The sequence below is a fragment of the Ceratotherium simum genome, chromosome 13 (assembly GCF_057802395.1).
Source record: "Ceratotherium simum simum isolate JZ-2026a chromosome 13, ASM5780239v1, whole genome shotgun sequence".
Classification (NCBI taxonomy): Eukaryota; Metazoa; Chordata; class Mammalia; order Perissodactyla; family Rhinocerotidae; genus Ceratotherium; species Ceratotherium simum.
The window spans coordinates 55,877,841-55,895,603 of NC_141912.1; the positions used below are offsets into that span (position 1 = coordinate 55,877,841).

At 38.7% G+C, this 17,763-nt stretch overlaps 1 protein-coding gene and 1 long non-coding RNA gene across 4 annotated transcripts in view; one reads left to right on the plus strand and one right to left on the minus strand.

The window, feature by feature from the left end:
* The window catches only part of BEND6 (BEN domain containing 6), a 50,237-nt gene extending 40,183 nt beyond the window's left edge, over positions 1–10,054 (plus strand). Inside the window, exons 4-8 of one of the 3 annotated variants that reach the window (XR_015554165.1) lie at positions 379–599; positions 2,176–2,368; positions 3,527–3,663; positions 8,375–8,487; positions 8,800–10,054. Coding sequence is in view for 2 of the 3 variants with exons in the window: in XM_014782587.2 (XP_014638073.2) it covers positions 379–599; positions 2,176–2,368; positions 3,527–3,783 (671 nt within the window). In the remaining variant the exon portion in view is untranslated. Of the gene's footprint in view, positions 1–378; positions 600–2,175; positions 2,369–3,526; positions 3,792–8,374; positions 8,488–8,799 lie in introns of those variants that run through there. The other 2 variants (XM_087438758.1, XM_014782587.2) reach the window with 2 other exon arrangements.
* LOC147915736 (uncharacterized) lies at positions 181–16,861 on the minus strand. Its single transcript, XR_015554166.1, has 4 exons — positions 16,716–16,861; positions 6,401–6,477; positions 1,399–1,570; positions 181–628 (listed from the first exon to the last, which is right to left on the minus strand). It is a non-coding gene; the product is annotated as an uncharacterized LOC147915736 (long non-coding RNA).
* Between the last annotated feature and the right edge of the window lie 902 nt (positions 16,862–17,763).

The window sequence follows — 17,763 nt, forward strand, 5'->3', positions numbered from 1 at the left end:
TCTTTTTTGCTGAGGAAGACTGGCCTTGGGCTAACATCCGTGCCCATCTTCCTCTACTTTATATGGGATGCCGCCACAGCATGGCTTGAGAAGCGGTGCGTCGGTGCTCGCCCAGGATCCGAACCTTTGAACCCCGGGCCGCCACAGTGGAGCGCGCACACTTAACCGCTTGCGCCACCGGCCAGACCCATTAAATTATTTAATAACAAAAAGTAAATATGTTCCAACCACTCTTCTTACCATGTTTATTTTCCAAAGATAGCAAATGTTAACAATTTGTTCCACATATTTCTATGCATATACACACAATAAAAAATATGTATGTATGCCCATTATTAAAAGTATTTATAAAGTGTTACTTTTTTGTTGCCATTTTAGTGTTACCACAGGCAGTCACCCAGTTTGAAGAATTGGTTGGCATGGCGGAGTCTCTGCTTAAGGGTGGAGGAACCATGGCTACATCAGCGTCCACCCTCTGGAGAGCAACGAACAACTCCTCACCAGATTCATTTGCCTCAACGTGGAGTAATTCTAATTCTAATTCCAGTTCACCAATTTCCTTGAAAGCTGATGAAGAGCATCATGCCGGTGAGCAACAGGTCTGTCGAAATACTTGCCCTACCTTTCTCTAGGATACAGTTAAATATAAAAATTAAAATAAGAGTACAAAATGATCGTTCTTTTATCAGATAACTTTAGGTAACTTTAGGTCACAACCATAACATTCCAATTGCATAAAACAATTTTTTTTTACAATAAATCTAATATTTGTAAAACAAATTTCCAGTTTAGAAAACTAAAGTCAAATTGTGGACAACGATGAAGTTATTAAACTAGAAAATTCTTCAACCAATGACAGAAGGATAACTATGCATTAAGGGTTTTAAAATTATAACCCTGAGAGAAGGTAAATTTCAGCCTCTGCATGCTGGCTGAACACAATTCTTTTTCTACTTTCCCAATTTCTCTTAATCAAGAAACAGAGGCTAAAAAGGCAAGAGTTTTGTTAAAATCAGGTATCAGCCTCGGAAAATATGCCTTCAAGACCAATAATTAAATAATAACAATCTAACATTCAAAATATTTGAATCTTGGGCCGGCCCTGTGGCTTAGCGGTTTAGTGCGTGCGCTCCGCTGCTGGCGGCCGGGGTTCGGATCCCAGGTGGGCACCGACGCACCGCTTCTCCGGCCACGCTGAGGCCGCGTCCCACATACAGCAACTAGAAGGATGTGCAACTATGACATACAACTATCTACTGGGGCTTTGGGGAAAAAAAATAAAAAAATAAAAATTATATTAAAAAAAACAAAAAAAAAAATATTTGAATTTTAGTGTGTCCGCTTCCGTGTAACAGATTACCACAAATTTAGTGATTTATAATAATACAAATTTATTACCTCAGAGTTCTGTAGGTCAGAAGTGCGATCAAACAAAGGTGTCCTCCTTTCTGGAGGCTCTCTGGAGGAATCTGTTTCCTGCTCATTTGGGTTGTTGTAGAATTCAGTTTCTTGTGGTTGTAGAACTGAGTTCCCTGTTTTCTTGCTGATTGTAAACTGAAGGCCATTCCTGCTTCAGAGGCAAGCACATTCCTTGGTTTGTGGTCCACTTCTGCCATCTTCAAAGCCAGCCATGGCAGGCAAAATCCCTCTCTTCTAATCTGTCCTCCTTCTGTGTCTTTTTTCTGACCCACTCCTATGCCTCCCTCTTTTACGTTTAAGGGCTCCTGTGATTAGATGGGGCCCACCTGGATAATCCAGGATAATTACCCCATCTCAAGGTACTTAACTCTTAATCACACCTCCAAAGTTGTTTGTCCCATATAAGGTAACATATTCACAGTTCCAGGGATTAGGATGTGGCTATCTTCAGTGAGACGTTATTCTGCCTACCACACTGAGTAGGAAGTGTTGAGGATGGGACTAATCCTTAAAGCACCAAATCCAGATTACATGACAAGAATTTGTATATACTCTGGAACAAATACCTCATAAATGTTGGGAATTATCTCAAAGATAACATTTAACTCTAACCCCTGAAATGTAAAATATATATTAAAAGTATAATATGTCACCTTAAAAAATGGTTTTGTTTTCTGATATGTCTTAATTAGTAACATATTTCTCCAGGTATTACTTCTCTTTTCTTTTTCTAATTTGAGTTTTTTTTTTTTTTAGTTCAAGATTGAAAAATGGCAGATTGCCCGTTGTAACAAGAGCAAACCTCAGAAGTTTATTAATGATTTAATGCAAGTACTTTACACAAATGAATACATGGCCACACACAGTCTGACAGGGGCAAAATCCTCTACTTCAAGGGACAAAGCCGTAAAACCAGCTATGAATCAGAATGAAGTCCAAGAAATCATAGGTGATAATATGATTGCATTATATTGTCACATGAATTTGAAATTATTTTACCACTCAAGGTTGTTATCTTTTCATGGCCTTTGTTTTTTCTAATTTATTTTTCAATGAAAGAAAAATATCAGGATAGTCTAAATCTCTTATTAAATATGGAAAATTTTGTAGAAAAACTTTACATTAAAAGTTATTATTGGACCAGCCCAGTGGCGTAAGCAGTTAAGTGCGTGCGCTCCACTGCGGCGGCCCAGGGTTCGCCGGTTCGGATCCTGGGCGCGCGCCGACGCACCGCTTGTTGAGCCATGCTGTGGCGGCGTCCCATGTAAAGCAGAGGAAGATGGGCACAGATGTTAGCTCAGGGCCAGTCTTCCTTAGAAAAAAGAGGAGGATTGGCATCGGATGTTAGCTCAGGGGTGATCTTCCTCACCAAAAAAAAAAAAAAAGTTATTTTTAAAATGAAACCAAATTTTATATCACTGAAAAATTTGGATTCATAAAATTCATAGCTTTAGGAATGTAAATTTTCAAAATCCTTTGAAACAAAATTTCAATAATAGTTTGCATCTTATTTTCTCTTTCTGATCTTGGTTATATCCCTTATCTTTTATTCTAAAAAAATAGAAGTTAATTTGACTATCCTGTTTATGGTTTTTAAGTTATTGAATCTCCTAAAATATACTAATCTAGATTATCAAATAATTTTTTTTGCAACTATCCAACAAATTTAGGGAATCCCTGAATCCCAGCTCTCCAAATGTCAATAGTATGTCATTTCTTAGTTGGAAAGGGGTCAGTCAGAATCTAATTGTTTCAGCTGATGTTGGGAATGGATAAAAATAAATTCCTAACATTTTGGAGCAAGGGGACTTGCTCCAAAGAGCAAGAAGAGTTCAGAGCAAGTAGCAAGGTTCAAGTTGAGTGGTACCGCAGGAAGACAAATATGTATGCTCTCAGTTTATAACATAGACCTTCCTCATCTCTTGCTTTGCTCTGAAAAACCTGCCTATATATTCATCTATTTAAATATCTCAGGGGTGTTTGGGCTGCTTTTGCAAAATAGAGACAAAATTATAATGCGGATTGTTTGATGTTCTATCTCAGTTCATACTTACAGATGCAAAGGCCTCATTAAGTGTTTTGTGTGTTATTGTTGTTGTTTTCACAGGAGTCACAAAACAGTTATTCCCCAACACAGATGATGTTTCTATCAGGAGAATGATAGGGCAAAAGCTGAACAACTGTACCAAGAAGCCAAATTTAAGCAAAAATCTGAACTCTCAGGATATTAGGCAGATCCTTTTGGTAAGTCTTCTAAATCTTCACAATCTTTTCAAGGTGGCACGGAGATGTAATACTTCTATCCCTGGAATAGCATTTTCTGAACTCTCTACTAGAGAGTACTCATGGCCTGTAAATTGCTAATAGGTGTTCCTGAGGGTGACAGTGGGACAGGAAGGGGATGTAAATTTGGGAAATGCTGAGTTCAGATTTTCCTTTCCCAGAACCTCTCAGATATTTTGATACCCATGCACACCAGAAATCTCTAAGAAGGGGGTATAGTATGTAGTGTTTTCCAGAAGAACTTTTTCTTCTTTATAGAGCATTTGGTAACCTGTGGGTAAAGGTAGAAAGGAGCCAAAGGAGGGACACAGGACAATTTAGAAGTGTTTCTCCAGAACAGGGGAGATGCAGACCCTTGGGAAATCTCTGAGGTGCGTCAAGGGGACTGAACTTCAACTCTACACAGCTTTGACCTGTGTACAAACTACTGGCTGGAAGTATTGAGGGGTCTCCTCCACCATCCTCCGTTCTGCTTCTCATTGTCTTGAAGTCTTTAAATCTGTTGTTATAGTTTGTATTTGTTTGATAAGGATTTTTACCAAGATGTTTCTATTGTACTAAGAAAAGGAATTACTTGTTTTTAGTGAGTTCTGAAGGAAATCACTCGATAGTCAGGCCCTGCCCTGGGCAAAACTGTGACTTGGAATTTTGTGTTTGCTTTAGCAACCCAGTGTCCTGGGCATTTCACCCATGCTCACCCTTCCTCTCCATTATTTTGATGGAAAATATGTGAAAAATATGCATTATTGTGTTATTAATATTTTAATTGATAAGAGCTATATGGTAAACACATGAGGGCAGGGTTTTCCCCATTTTCTTTACTTCTCTCTTTGACTTCCACTTTGCCTGTTTTGCGCCTAACTATAGCCACCTCTGAGACCATTTTACGTCTCTCTTTCTTCTGACCATGTTTTAAACGGATGTGGAACTGCATATAATGCCGTAATTCCCCCACCCACACTGTACCCATTGCTGACTATCACCCCTATCCTCCTTGAGGGTCCCTTACTATTTTGCTAGACAACTAAGGTAAGCTCGATGAGGGTCGACAATAGTCTCTCTTCCCAAAAAAAGAACAACTTATAACAACTGCAGGGGGATTATTTCCCTTGGCTCATATATACTGGTAGACTGACTTGAAGATTTATAAAAGATAAAGATACTGTATCCTTTTTCTCCCCAAGTGATTAAAAATTTCAGTAGATTGTGAATCTCACAACTTCCCAGTTGGGAGATAATTGCTTAAATGAGCACTTAGAACTTGTCATTTTGACATGAGGCTACCCAGTTATCCTGGGGTATGATGGCCAAGTTCCCATAAATGCTGTGAAACCAGACCTCCAAGTTATAGAGCTATCTTTTGGAGCACATTATTGTACGTCAGAGCTCTGCAAAGCATTTTAATATCCTAACTTCTGCCTTTTTAATATCTCAGACTGCCAAGGGTAGGCACAAAACTCATATCAGTCAGCAGATTGCTGAAGATATTAAAGTTAAAAGGTTTTCATATCAGTTTTGCTTGTACTTGCCAGTAGTAGTATTATTAAGTCACCTGGCTGTGGCATTAATTAAAATTGAAGAAAGGAACAAATCTTTTGCTATGAACACAATACGTTCTGGGCCCAAGCCTTGCTTTGTTGCCAAGTTGCTTAGAACAGAAATGCATATATTTGAACAGAAGTAGAGTTTAACACTAGAATGTGAAAAGAAATCTTTAACTGGCAGATATCTTTCATTTAAAGTATGGCTAAATCCACATTATTTCCAAAAGACTGAGAAAATATCCTGGGAAAGACAGGGTCACATAAAACCGAATTTAGCCATGCTTGATGAATTAGATATAGCACCATCTAGTGGAATGCTTCTGTATTTTTCTCTTGGTTATTTAACTAACAGGAGCCTGAAGGTGACTACACTTATTCAAGCAAACCATACCTCCTCCTCACTCTGCCCCAAAAAGTATTCTTTGGAAAAATAACTTTCCTCGTATTACTATGACGGAGACAATATGTGCTGCAAAATCATGTAGACTTCTACGAATTCCTGTACATCCAGGAAGCCTGGCCACTCCCACCCATGGGCCCTGTGGTGCACTGTGCCCTCCACCCAGTACTGAACTCAAGGTTGCCCCTAGTGGCTTGGATTTGAAAGGACAGTCATTTCCCAGCCAAGACTCATTTCTGTGAGGATAAGCACTGAATTCCATCCTTCCCCCTTTCTCATCTATTCTCTCTCACTCCTGTGACTGCCCTCAAGTTCCTTCAGCTAACACTTTCCCAAGAGCTCAATGTTGCCAATCTTTCTCGCCTTTCTCCATGTTTTGCTTCTTTCTTACAGGAGCTGAGGAAAATTTTATTTACAAGAATTACACAATATTAGACTATCACTGCCATAACACCCCACTAAGTGGTCAAGCAGCCTTCTCCTGAAATTTCCAAAGCTGCCTCAGTGTATATAATCTCTACCATAGTATCACATATGCATATATTATAACTTAAAGATGATCTAATTCAGAGTGCTCAAATGGGGTGGGAGGGATTTTGTCCCCTGCCCCTCAACCGGGGAATATTTGAAAATGTCTGGAGATATTTTTGGTTGTCACAACTGGGTGATACTACTGGCATCTAGTGGACAGAAGCCAGGGATGCTGCGAAACACCTCACAATGCATAGGACAGCCCCCCACAACAAAGAATTACCCAGTCCAAAATGTCAGTTGTGCCGAGGTTGAGAAATCTTGGTCTAAAATGATTTCCTCAGGGCCAATCTTCCTGACCTAAATAAATAAATAAATAGTAAATGAATAAATAAATAGATAGATAGATAGACAGATAAATAAATAAATAAATAAATAATGATTTCCTTATTTTGGAGATAATGAAACTATAGTCTGAAGAGGTTAAGTGAATTGCCAAGGTCATACGACTACTAACTAGTGGAGAGGCAATACTGGCATATAGTTCTTTGTACTTCTTATTGCATTAGTCATGGTTCTCCAGAGAAACAGAATCAATAGGATGTTAACAGAGAGAGATTTATTTTAAGGAATTGGCACACACAATTGTGGGGACTGGTAAGTCTGAAATCTACAGGACAGGACAGCAGGCTGGAGCCCCAGGGAAGAGTTGATGTTGCAGTCTTGAGTTCAAAGGCTGTCTGGAGGCGGAATTCCTCCTTTCTCAGAGGACCTCAGTCTTTTCTTTTAAGGCCTTCAACTGATTGGGTGAGACCCACCCACATTATGGAGGGTAATCTGCTTTACTGAAAATGTACTGATTTAAATGTTAATCTTATCTAAAAAATACTTTCACAGCAATGTCTAGACTGGTGTTTGACCCAACAACTGGGTACCATAGCCTCGCCAAGTTGACACATAAAATTAAATGTTTTAGGGTCAGAAAGTCTAGTTGTGAAGCCTGCACCACCTCTTAATAACTGTCTGGCCTTTGGAAAGTCACTTGACCTCTCTGAACTTTAATTTAAACAGGGATAATAGTACTATCTACCTCAAGAATGGATCCAGGATTTGTGGAACCTGAAGCTTAACAGAATTTGGGGAACTCTCTTTAGGAAAAGAAACACAAAATTACGAATACACAATCAGTTACAATTCTACATAATAATTTTGAATAAATAAATAATTAAAACTACATAATGTTTAAAAGTTAACAAATTTCTCAAATATCACATAATATAGGGAAAATTACAAAATATTTTTATCAACAGCTCTATAATACTTTTACCCTACTTTTTTTTGGTTGCATACATGTTGATTGCCTCTTCATTTGACAATGATTTTGTAATAGCCTTTTCTATAGAAAGAATAGATAAATAATTTATATTATCCTCTAGCACCGCTAATGGAAAATTGCTTTTTTTTCTTTTTGAGAGTTTACAGAGGTTTCTTTCAAATTCTCAACTCTTTATTAGCAATGTAATTTTTAGCATTGTTGTCAAATTTGGGGAAACCTGTACTGAGTCTCTTTGATATCTGAGCTATAAGATTTCAGGGCACTTCAAGTTTTCTATGAGTGAGTGCTCTTAAATATTCTTTGAATTGACCATATTTATAGGATTCGTAGAAGATATGGCAAACTAGACTGGCCAGCAATAATGTAACTATATATGGAAGGGATTGCAAAGCACAAAAATATATCCCAATACTTAACAAAATCTCAGAAATGCCCACTGCCACTCCAGGCTTACAATCAGAGGAGAAAATATGACTGAGGGGCAATTGAAATGAAGACAGTGGTCTTAACCGATTATGGTTGAAATATCTAATTTTGGCAAATTTAACAAAAATATATAAACATATGAAGATATTGCTAGGGTCCCTTTTTTGTCTGTGTGTGAGAAAGATTGGCCCTGAGCCAACATCTGCCAATCCTCTTTTTGCGGAGGAAGACCAGGCGTGGGCTAACATCCATGCCCATCTTCCTCCACTTTACATGGGACGCTGCCACAGCATGGCTTGCCAAGCGGTGCATCAATGCGCGCCCAGGATGGGAACCAGCAAACCCTGGGCCGCCACGGCAGGGCGCGCGCACCTAACCCCTTGCACCACCAGGCCAGCCCCTAGGGTCCCTTTTTTGGAAGGTACTCATGCAAGTAAGCTTTATTAGCTTCACAGTAATTCTACCTCTGACCTAGCGCATTTGATTTTTTTTTAGTTTTGAAAGAGCTAAAGCAGATTTGGGAAGTTGCCTGATGTTTAAACAATCAATAAATGTTACTGAAGAATGACCAAACAGAATTGTTGATAATTTTTTAAGATGGTTGATGGGTAAGTGGGGATGGTTCATTTTACTTTGTGTGTTTGAAATTTTATCTAATTAAAAAGTTTTTTAAAAGTCATTTGAGATAAAAATATATATTAAATATTTTAACTGTTTTCTGTGCTGGAATTCCTCTAAATAGATCATAAAATGATTTCTAAGTCATCTCAATAGTAATAGTTCTTATGAGCAATTGGTACTTTTAAGCAAAAATTTGTGGTCAACACAAAAATAAATAACTCATACAACTCAAAAATACTATAAGAACTCTAACATAAATTTGCTCTGTTTTTTGAAATTTGATTTTTTTGGTATTATAGGTACCTGAAACAAAGCACCTTCAGTTCTAAATCTAACATTGGGTTTTGTTGGAGAATCTGCAGCCTCCCTGGCCGTGCACACAGAGAGACCTGGTGACAGGCTATGGGACATGTGTACACGGATGGGCTCTCCTGATGCACCAACAAGCTCGCTGAGGAAGCTGCATGAAGATTCCACCCTAAATACCAGTGATGCATCAAACCAGAGAATTTCTAGCAGCCAAATAAGCATGCAATATGGTTTCTTGGAAATATGCATTTTCCCATCCCAAAATGCTTCTCTGTACAGCTAACTTAACAGGATAGTCGGAGCTCTTATCATAACAACAAAGACTTCAACCCCTAAGATTCATCATCATCTGAATCAATTGCTGTACCTTTGTTATTACCATACCTTTCCACTTTAGTTTTTGGATCTTTAGCATAAGCACATGTTTGGAAAGGTAAACAGTGAAGTAATCCATGTTCACAAACATGAGAGCAGCAAAGCCAGCCTAAAATCTTATAATCATATCTAACCAGGTAATCGTGTTTTAGCAATAAAATTACAGGATTATTCTGTTACCTAAAAATGTATAAAATGGGAATCTGAAAAAAATGACAGCAGCAAGACCTTTTTATTTTAATATGAAACTATTCCACTGTACTCGAAAAAGAAATAAACCCACGTTTTTGTGACTGTTAAAACAATACATCAACTTTCAGAAAAACTCTTTTTATGCTTCTTTGTTTACATGCTTCTAACTTTTTATTGCCCAAAGTATATTAAATACAGATGTGTCACATAAAACATCAGTATCATCTAAAACATCCTATATAAAATATAACATCCTGTGTGTCTAGTTGGTTATATTGCTACACTGCTTAGTTTTAACTGGTCTGTTTTCATAGTATCAGAAGAAAAAAGAATTGAAAACAAAATCGTATGGGTTTGATAATCACACAAAAAGACAAATACCATTTTGTAAATGAATGAAAGATAAAACATTCTTCATCAAGAGGCTTCTCCTCTGATGTCAAGTTGTCACACGTGACAACTCTATAATGCCAAACCATGCTTCTTCAGTGCACAAGGTCATGTTTAAACTTGGAAAAGAGGATGTGTAGCATAGTTAGAAACTTCAGTACTGTGGACCCAGGGAACGTCCCATAAATGTTGCTTGATAACAATGTGGTTGTACAAAATAAATATTCTTAAGGAAATAACTTATGTTAACATTTGCTACTTTTACCTAAATATAAATAAATCCCATTGAGAACATAAAAAGTATTTGGTTGTTTCTTATTAATATAAAATCCAGGGGAAATATCCTATTCTAGGCCGATGGCTTCTTTACCTATATATTGAGGCATTTCCATTATAACTGGAGTATGTGGCTCTGGCTTGTTTGTCTTTTATTTATTTTTTTTTTTTATTTATTTTTTTTTTTTAATTTTTTGTTTATTGCAGTAACATTGGTTTATAACATTGTAAAAATTTCAGGTGTACATCATTGTACCTCTTTCTGCATAGATTACATCATGTTCACCACCAAAATACTAATTACAACCCATCACCACACACATGTACCCAATTATCCCTTTCACCCTCCTCCCTCCCCCCTTCCCCTCTGGTAACCACCAATCCAATCTCTGTCCCTATGTGTTTGTTTATTGTTATTATTATCTACTACTTACTGAAGGAAATCATACGGTATTTGACCTTCTCCCTCTGACTTATTTCACTTTGCATCAGGCCCTCAATGTCCATCCATGTTGTCACAAATGGCTGGATTTCATCAAGTTTCTTATGGCTGAGTAGTATTCCATTGTGTATATATCCCACAGCTTTTTTATCCATTCGTCCCTTGATGGGCACTTAGGTTGCTTCCAAGTCTTGGCTATCGTGAATAAGGCTGCAATGAACACAGGGGTGCATGTACCTTTGCAAATTGGTGTTTTCAAGTTCTTTGGATAAATACCCAACAGTGGAATAGCTGGATCATATGGTAGTTCTATCGTTGATTTTTTGAGGAATCTCCATACTGTTTTCCATAGTGGCTGCACCAGTTTGCACTCCCACCAGCAGTGTATGAGAGTTCCCTTCTCTCCACAACCTCTCCAACACATGTTGTTTCCTGTCTTGTTAATTATAGCCATTCTGACGGGCGTGAGGTGATATCTCATTGTAGTTTTGATTTGCATTTCCTGATAGTTAGTGATTTTGAACATCTTTTCATGTGTCTGTTGGCCATCTGTATATCTTCTTTGGAGAAATGTCTGTTCAGGTCTTTTGCCCATTTTTAATTGGGTTGGTAGTTTTTTTGTTGTTGAGATGCATGAGTTCTTTATATATTTTGGAGATTAAGCCCTTATCAGATGTATGGTTTGCAAATATCTTCTCCCAATTGTTAGGTTGTCTTTTTCGTTTTGTTGATGGTTTCCTTTGCTGTGCAGAAGCTTTTAGTTTGATGTAGTCCCATTTGTTTATTTTTCTATTGTTTCTCTTGCCCGGTCAGATGTGGTGTTTGAAAAGATGTTGCTAAGACCGATGTCGAAGAGCGTACTGCCTATGTTTTCTTCTAGAACTTTCACAGTTTCAGGTCTTACATTCAAGTCTTTAATCCATTTGGAGTTAATTTTTGTGTATGGTGTAAGGTAAGAGTCTACTTTCATTTTTTTGCATATGGCTATCCAGTTTTCCCAACACCATTTGTTGAAGAGACTTTCTTTTCCCCATTGTATGTTCTTGGCTTCTTTGTCAAAGATTAGCTGTCCATAGATGTGTGGGTTTATTTCTGGGCTTTCGATTCTATTCCATTGATCTGTGTGTCTGTTTTTGTGCCAGTACCATGCTGTTTTGGTTACTATAGCTTTGTAGTATATTTTGAAATCAGGGAGTGTGATACCTCCAGCTTTGTTCTTTTTTCTCAGGATTCCTTTAGCTATTCGGGGTCTTTTGTTGTTCCATATAAATTTTAGGATTCTTTGTTCTATTTCTGTGAAAAATGTTGTTGGAACTTTGATAGGGATTGCATTGAATCTATAGATGGCTTTAGGAAGTATGGACATCTTAACTATGTTAATTCTTCCAATCCAAGAGCACGGAATATCTTTCCATTTCTTTGTGTCTTCTTCAATTTCTTTCAGAAATGTTTTATAGTTTTCGTGTACAGATCTTTCACCTCTTTGGTTAAGTTTATTCCTAGGTATTTTATTCTTTTTGTTGCAATTGTAAATGGGATGGTATTCTTAATTTCTCTTTCTGCTACTTCGTTGTTAGTGTACAGAAATGCAACTGATTTTTGTATGTTGATTTTGTATCCTGCAACTTTACCATATTCGTTTATTACTTCTAAAAGTTTTCTGGTGGATTCTTTAGGGTTTTCTATATATAAAATCATGTCATCTGCAAATAGTGACAGTTTCACTTCTTCCTTTCCAATTTGGATCCCTTTTATTTCTTTCTCTTGCCTGATTGCTCTGGCTAGGACTTCCAATACTATGTTAAATAGGAGTGGTGACAGTGGGCATCCTTGTCTGGTTCCTGTTCTTAGAGGGATAGCTTTCAGTTTTTCACCATTGAGGATGATATTAGCTGTGGGTTTCTCATATATGGTCTTTATTATGTTGAGGTACTTTCCTTCTATACCCATTTTATTCAGAGTTTTTATCATAAATGGATGCTGGATCTTGTCAAATGCTTTCTCTGCATCTATTGAGATGATCATGTGATTTTTGTTCTTCATTTTATTAATGTGGTGTATTACGTTGATTGATTTGCGAATGTTAAACCATCCCTGCATACCTGGAATAAATCCCACTTGATCATGGTGTATAATCTTTTTAACGTATTGTTGTATGCGATTTGCTAGTATTTTGTTGAGGATTTTCGCATCGATGTTCATCAGTGATATTGGCCTGTAATTTTCTTTTTTTGTGTTGTCCTTGTCTGGTTTTGGTATCAGGGTAATGTCAGCTTCGTAGAATGAGTTAGGGAGCTTCCCCCCCTCCTCAATTTTTTGGAAGAGTTTGAGAAGGATAGGTATTAAGTCTTCTTTGACTGTTTGGTAGAATTCACCAGGGAAGCCGTCTGGTCCTGGACTTTTATTTTTGGGGAGGTTTTTGATTACTGTTTTGATCTCCTTACTGGTGATTGGTCTGTTCAAATTCTCTACTTCTTCTTGATCCAGTTTTGGAAGATTGTATGATTCTAAGAACTTATCCATTTCTTCCAGATTGTCGAATTGGTTGGCATATAGTTTTTCATAGTATTCTCTTATAATCTTTTGTATTTCTGAGGTGTCTGTTGTAACCTCTCCTCTTTCATTTCTGATTTTACTTATTTGTGCCTTCTCTCTTTTTTTCTTGGTGAGTCTAGCTAAAGGTTTGTCTATTTTGTTGATCTTTTCAAAGAACCAGCTCTTGGTTTTATTAATTTTTTCTATTGTTTTTTTGGTCTCTATTTCATTTATTTCTGCTCTGATTTTTATTATTTCCCTTCTTCTACTGATTTTGGGCTTTGTTTGTTCTTCTTTTTCCAGTTCCTTTAGGTGCATTGTTAGATTGTTTATTTGAGATTTTTCTTGTTTGTTGAGATAGGCCTGTATTGCTATAAACTTCCCTCTTAGAACCGCTTTTGCTGTATCCCATAAATTCTGGCATGTCGTATTTTCATTTTCATTTGTCTCCAGGTATTTTTTGATTTCTTCTTTGATTTCTTCATTAACCCAGTCGTTGTTCAGTAGCATTTTGTTTAATCTCCATGTATTTGTGGCTTTTCTGATTTTCTTCCTATAGTTGATTTCTAGTTTCATGCCTTTGTGGTCAGAAAAGATGCTTGGTATTATTTCAATCTTCTTAAATTTATGGAGACTTGTTTTGTGGCCTAATATGTGATCAATCCTGGAGAACGTTCCATGTGCATTTGAAAAGAACGTGTATTCTTCGGTTTTTGGATGGAATGCTCTGTATATATCTACTAGGTCCATCTGTTCTAGTGTGTCGTTTAAGGCCAATGTTTCCTTATTGATCTTCTGTTTGGATGATCTATCCGTTGGTGTAAGTGGAGTGTTAAAGTCCCCTACTATTATTGTGTTACTGTCTATTTCTGTTTTTATGTCTGTTAATAATTGCTTTATATATTTAGGTGCACCTACATTGGGTGCGTAGATATTTACAAGTGTTATATCCTCTTGTTGGATTGTTCCCTTGATCATTATGTAATGCCCTTCTTTGTCTCGTTTTACAGTTTTTGTTTTAAAGTCTATTTTGTCTGATATGAGTACTGCTACCCCAGCTTTCTTTTCATTGCCATTTGCATGGAGTATCTTTTTCCATCCCTTCACTTTCAGTTTGTGAGTGTCTTTAGGTCTGAAGTGTGTCTCTTGTATGCAGCATATATATGGGTCTTGTTTTTTATCCAGTCAGCCACCCTATGCCTTTTAATTGGAGCATTTAGTCCATTGACGTTTAAAGTAGCTATTGATAAGTATGTACTTACTGCCATTTTTTAACTTTTTTTTTTCCTCAGTGTTTTAGTAGTCCTTCTCTGTTCCTTTCTTCTTCTATACAGGATTGATGGTCACTTTAGTTTGACCTCTGTCTGAAAGCTGTACTCTTTAACTACCCTCCTCCCTCCTTTTATGTTTTTGATATCATATCCAACCTCTTTTTGTGCATTTGTATCCATTACGTTCTAATCGTGGAAATAGATAATTTTTCCTATTTGTGGTCTTCTCTTTTCCCTCAAATCAGTCCCTTTAACATTTCTTGTAACACTGGTTTCTTGGTGACAAACTCCTTTAATTTTTGCTTATCTGGGAAAATTTTGATCTCTCCTTCCATTTTGAACGATAACCTTGCTGGGTAGAGTATTCTTGGCTGTAAGTTTTTTCCTTTTAGCACTTTAAATATATCATGCCATTCTCTTCTAGCCTGTAAGGTTTCTGCTGAGAAGTCAGCTGATAGCCTTATGGGGTTTCCTTTGTATGTAACTTGACATTCTCTTGCGGCTTTTAGGATTCTCTCTTTATCTTTAATTCTGGACATTCTGATTATGATGTGTCTTGGTGTGGGCCTCTTTGGGTTTATCTTGTTTGGGGCTCTCTGTGCCTCCTGTACCTGGATGTCTGTTTCCTTCCTTAGGTTAGGGAAGTTTTCATCTATTATTTCTTGAAATAGATTCTCTGCCCCTTGTCTCGCTCTTCTCCTTCCGGGACACCTATAACACGGATGTTAGTGCGCCTGATGTTGTCCCAGAGGTCCCTTAGACTGTCCTCACTCTTTTAATTCTTTTCTCTTTTACCTGTTCACCTTGGGTAATTTCTTCTAGTCTTTCTTCCAGCTCACAGATCCGTTCTTCTGTATCCTCTACTCTGCTTTTGAGTCCCTCTAATGAGTTTTTCATTTCCAGTATTGTATTCTTCATTTCTGCTTGGTTCCTTTTTATATCTTCCATTTCTTTGTTGACATTCTCACTGAGTCCATCTATTCTTCTCCCCAGATCAGTGAGCATCCTTAACACTCTTAGTTTGAACTCTCTGTCAGGTAGGTTGCTCATTTCTGTTTCACTAAGTTCCTTTTCTGGGGTTTTGTCCTGTTCCCTTACTTGGAATGTATTCTTTTGCCTCTTCATTTTGCCTCTTTCCCTGTGCTTGTGTCTACGTATTAGGTAGGTCAGCTACGTCTCCTGCTCTTGGATAGGTGACCTTATGTAAGTGATGGCTTAGGAGGCTTCCAGTGTGCTTCCCTCAGTTCTCAATGTTCCAGGGGTGACCCCTAAGTGGGCTATGTGTATCCTTCTGCTGTGGCCTGTTTGCTCTCCCTGTAGGCACCCAGGGAGGCTGAGTTATGCTCCTGGCCAGCTGTTGTAATGCTCAGCTGCTTGTAGTTGTTGTGGGCCCTTCAGTCTCTTTATCAGCTGTGGGGAGCCCCAGCACAGTTGGCTGCAAGTTCTAATACCACATTTGTGTTGCAGTATTTCTTTTAAGTGAGTAGGCCCCCACCGTGGCAGGTTGTTAGGCTCAGGGCCTTACAATTGCTGTAAGCCTCTAGCCTATTAGGTCTCTTGTCAGCTCTCTGAGGATTGCAGCTGGGTGGGGCTGGCCTCAGGCACAGGAACACCCAATTGTTTCAGGTTTTGGAAGGTGGAGCAAACCTCCTATGTGGGTCTTTGAGAAGTACAAGTCTTCTGTGGCTGAGAAGCCCTGCCGCCCACAGGTCCACACACACAGTCAACACAGTCCTGCCCCGTGTGAGCGCCCCGACCTCCCCAAGTGGACCCAGTCTCTCCACGGCGGGAGCCCCACACACTCTGCCACCGCCCCACACTCTCCACCCGCTCCTTATGCACACCCTGCCCCGCTCAAGTCAGCTCAGTTGCCAGGCTGCAGAGAATCCAGTCACCAATCTATGCAGGCCCACACGTTGCCTGAGGGCTTGTTGTTGGGTGGGGCTAGTCTCTAGGGCGGGCTGCCTGCCCTGGCTGAGCTGGATTAAATCGGTGCTCTGGGGGGTGGGGGGCAGACCCTGGGCTAGCAGGTCTCAGGGAGAACTCCAATGGCGTCTGTGTCAGCACGCTCACACCAGGCCACAACAATGGCGGCCGCCAATGTCCCAGTCCCTGGAGAGGTCTCACCCCTCACCGAGATGCACTCAGGGCCTATTAGGTGAGTCTCTTGTCACCGAAGCACCGTGCACCTTTCTTTCTGGTGATTTTAGGATGCTTTCTGGAACGGGTGAGTTTGTGCGCGGGCCCTTTAAGAGCCAGTTTTAGTTTCTTTGTGAACCGGGTTTTCTGGGGGTGCTACCCAATGCTTTAGTAGCAGGCAAAGTCAGATATTATGCTGCTGGTCTCAATTGTGCTGGGTCCACAAAATGCCCACAGCGGGGGCGCTCCCGGCTCAGGGCCCCGCGCCTCCAGGGAGGCTGCGTACCTGTGAGCTGCTCCCGGCGGCCGTGAAGCTGGCGGCTTGTGAAGGTGGCGTTTTTCCTCTCCAGAAGGGAGTCTCTGCCTCTTCTACCCCAGTTAGGATTGTCCGTTGTTGCAGGAGTTCCTCTTATCCAGTTTTCAGTTCTGTCTCAGGGGTAATTTTTCCACGAGTAGTTGTAAATTGGCTGTGTCCACGGGAGGAGGTGAGTTCAGAGTCTGCCTACGCCGCCATCTTGACTCCCAAGCTCTGTTTGTCTTTTAAAAAGCTATGCTGTGTAGGAGATATAGACAATACCCATGGTGAGCGTCCACGCTCTAGAGGATACACACACAATGTCCAGGGAGGTTAATACTTTTTTTGAAAAAGGATAATATTACTAAGATATATGCTTTTTCCTTAACAAAAACTACTTGGTAACATAAATTTGTCTACTAAATATAAATAAAATTGCCTTCGCAAAACATAACTGTTATTCAACTGGAACTTCTATGGTCCTTCCTTAAAGTATTGTGAGATGTGTCGATATTTTTATAGATAATAGAGTATATGTATTCTTTTCAATTCAGCTTTATATATTGGTTCTAAACGAGTTATAAATTAAGAAAACTAATGAAACTGCGTAGAGTGCCCAGAAAGCAATTATTATACATGTATGTGCATATGTATGCATATATTATGTATTGAGATATATAAGAATTTAGAATATGATTAAAGTAGAACCTTTAATAAGTAGGGAAAGGAAGGTTTATTCAATAAATGATACTGAGACAACTGGTGAATGAAATTAAGTTATATTTCTACTTCATACCATAGTCCATAAAGAATTCCAGATTAATTAAAAGTAAAAATTGGGCTCAGATGAAAAAAAAAATACATGAATATTGTTACATTCTCTGAAAGGGAAGGACTTTCTAAGTCGACAGTTAGTGCAGCAAACATGTCAAAGAAAACTTACTAATGTAAGAGTGCCTGCACGCGTGTTCTGTGGTCTTCCTATATGGAGACGACAGCTTCAGTGAGATTTTTACCCTGTGGGGGAACGTGTGGCCAG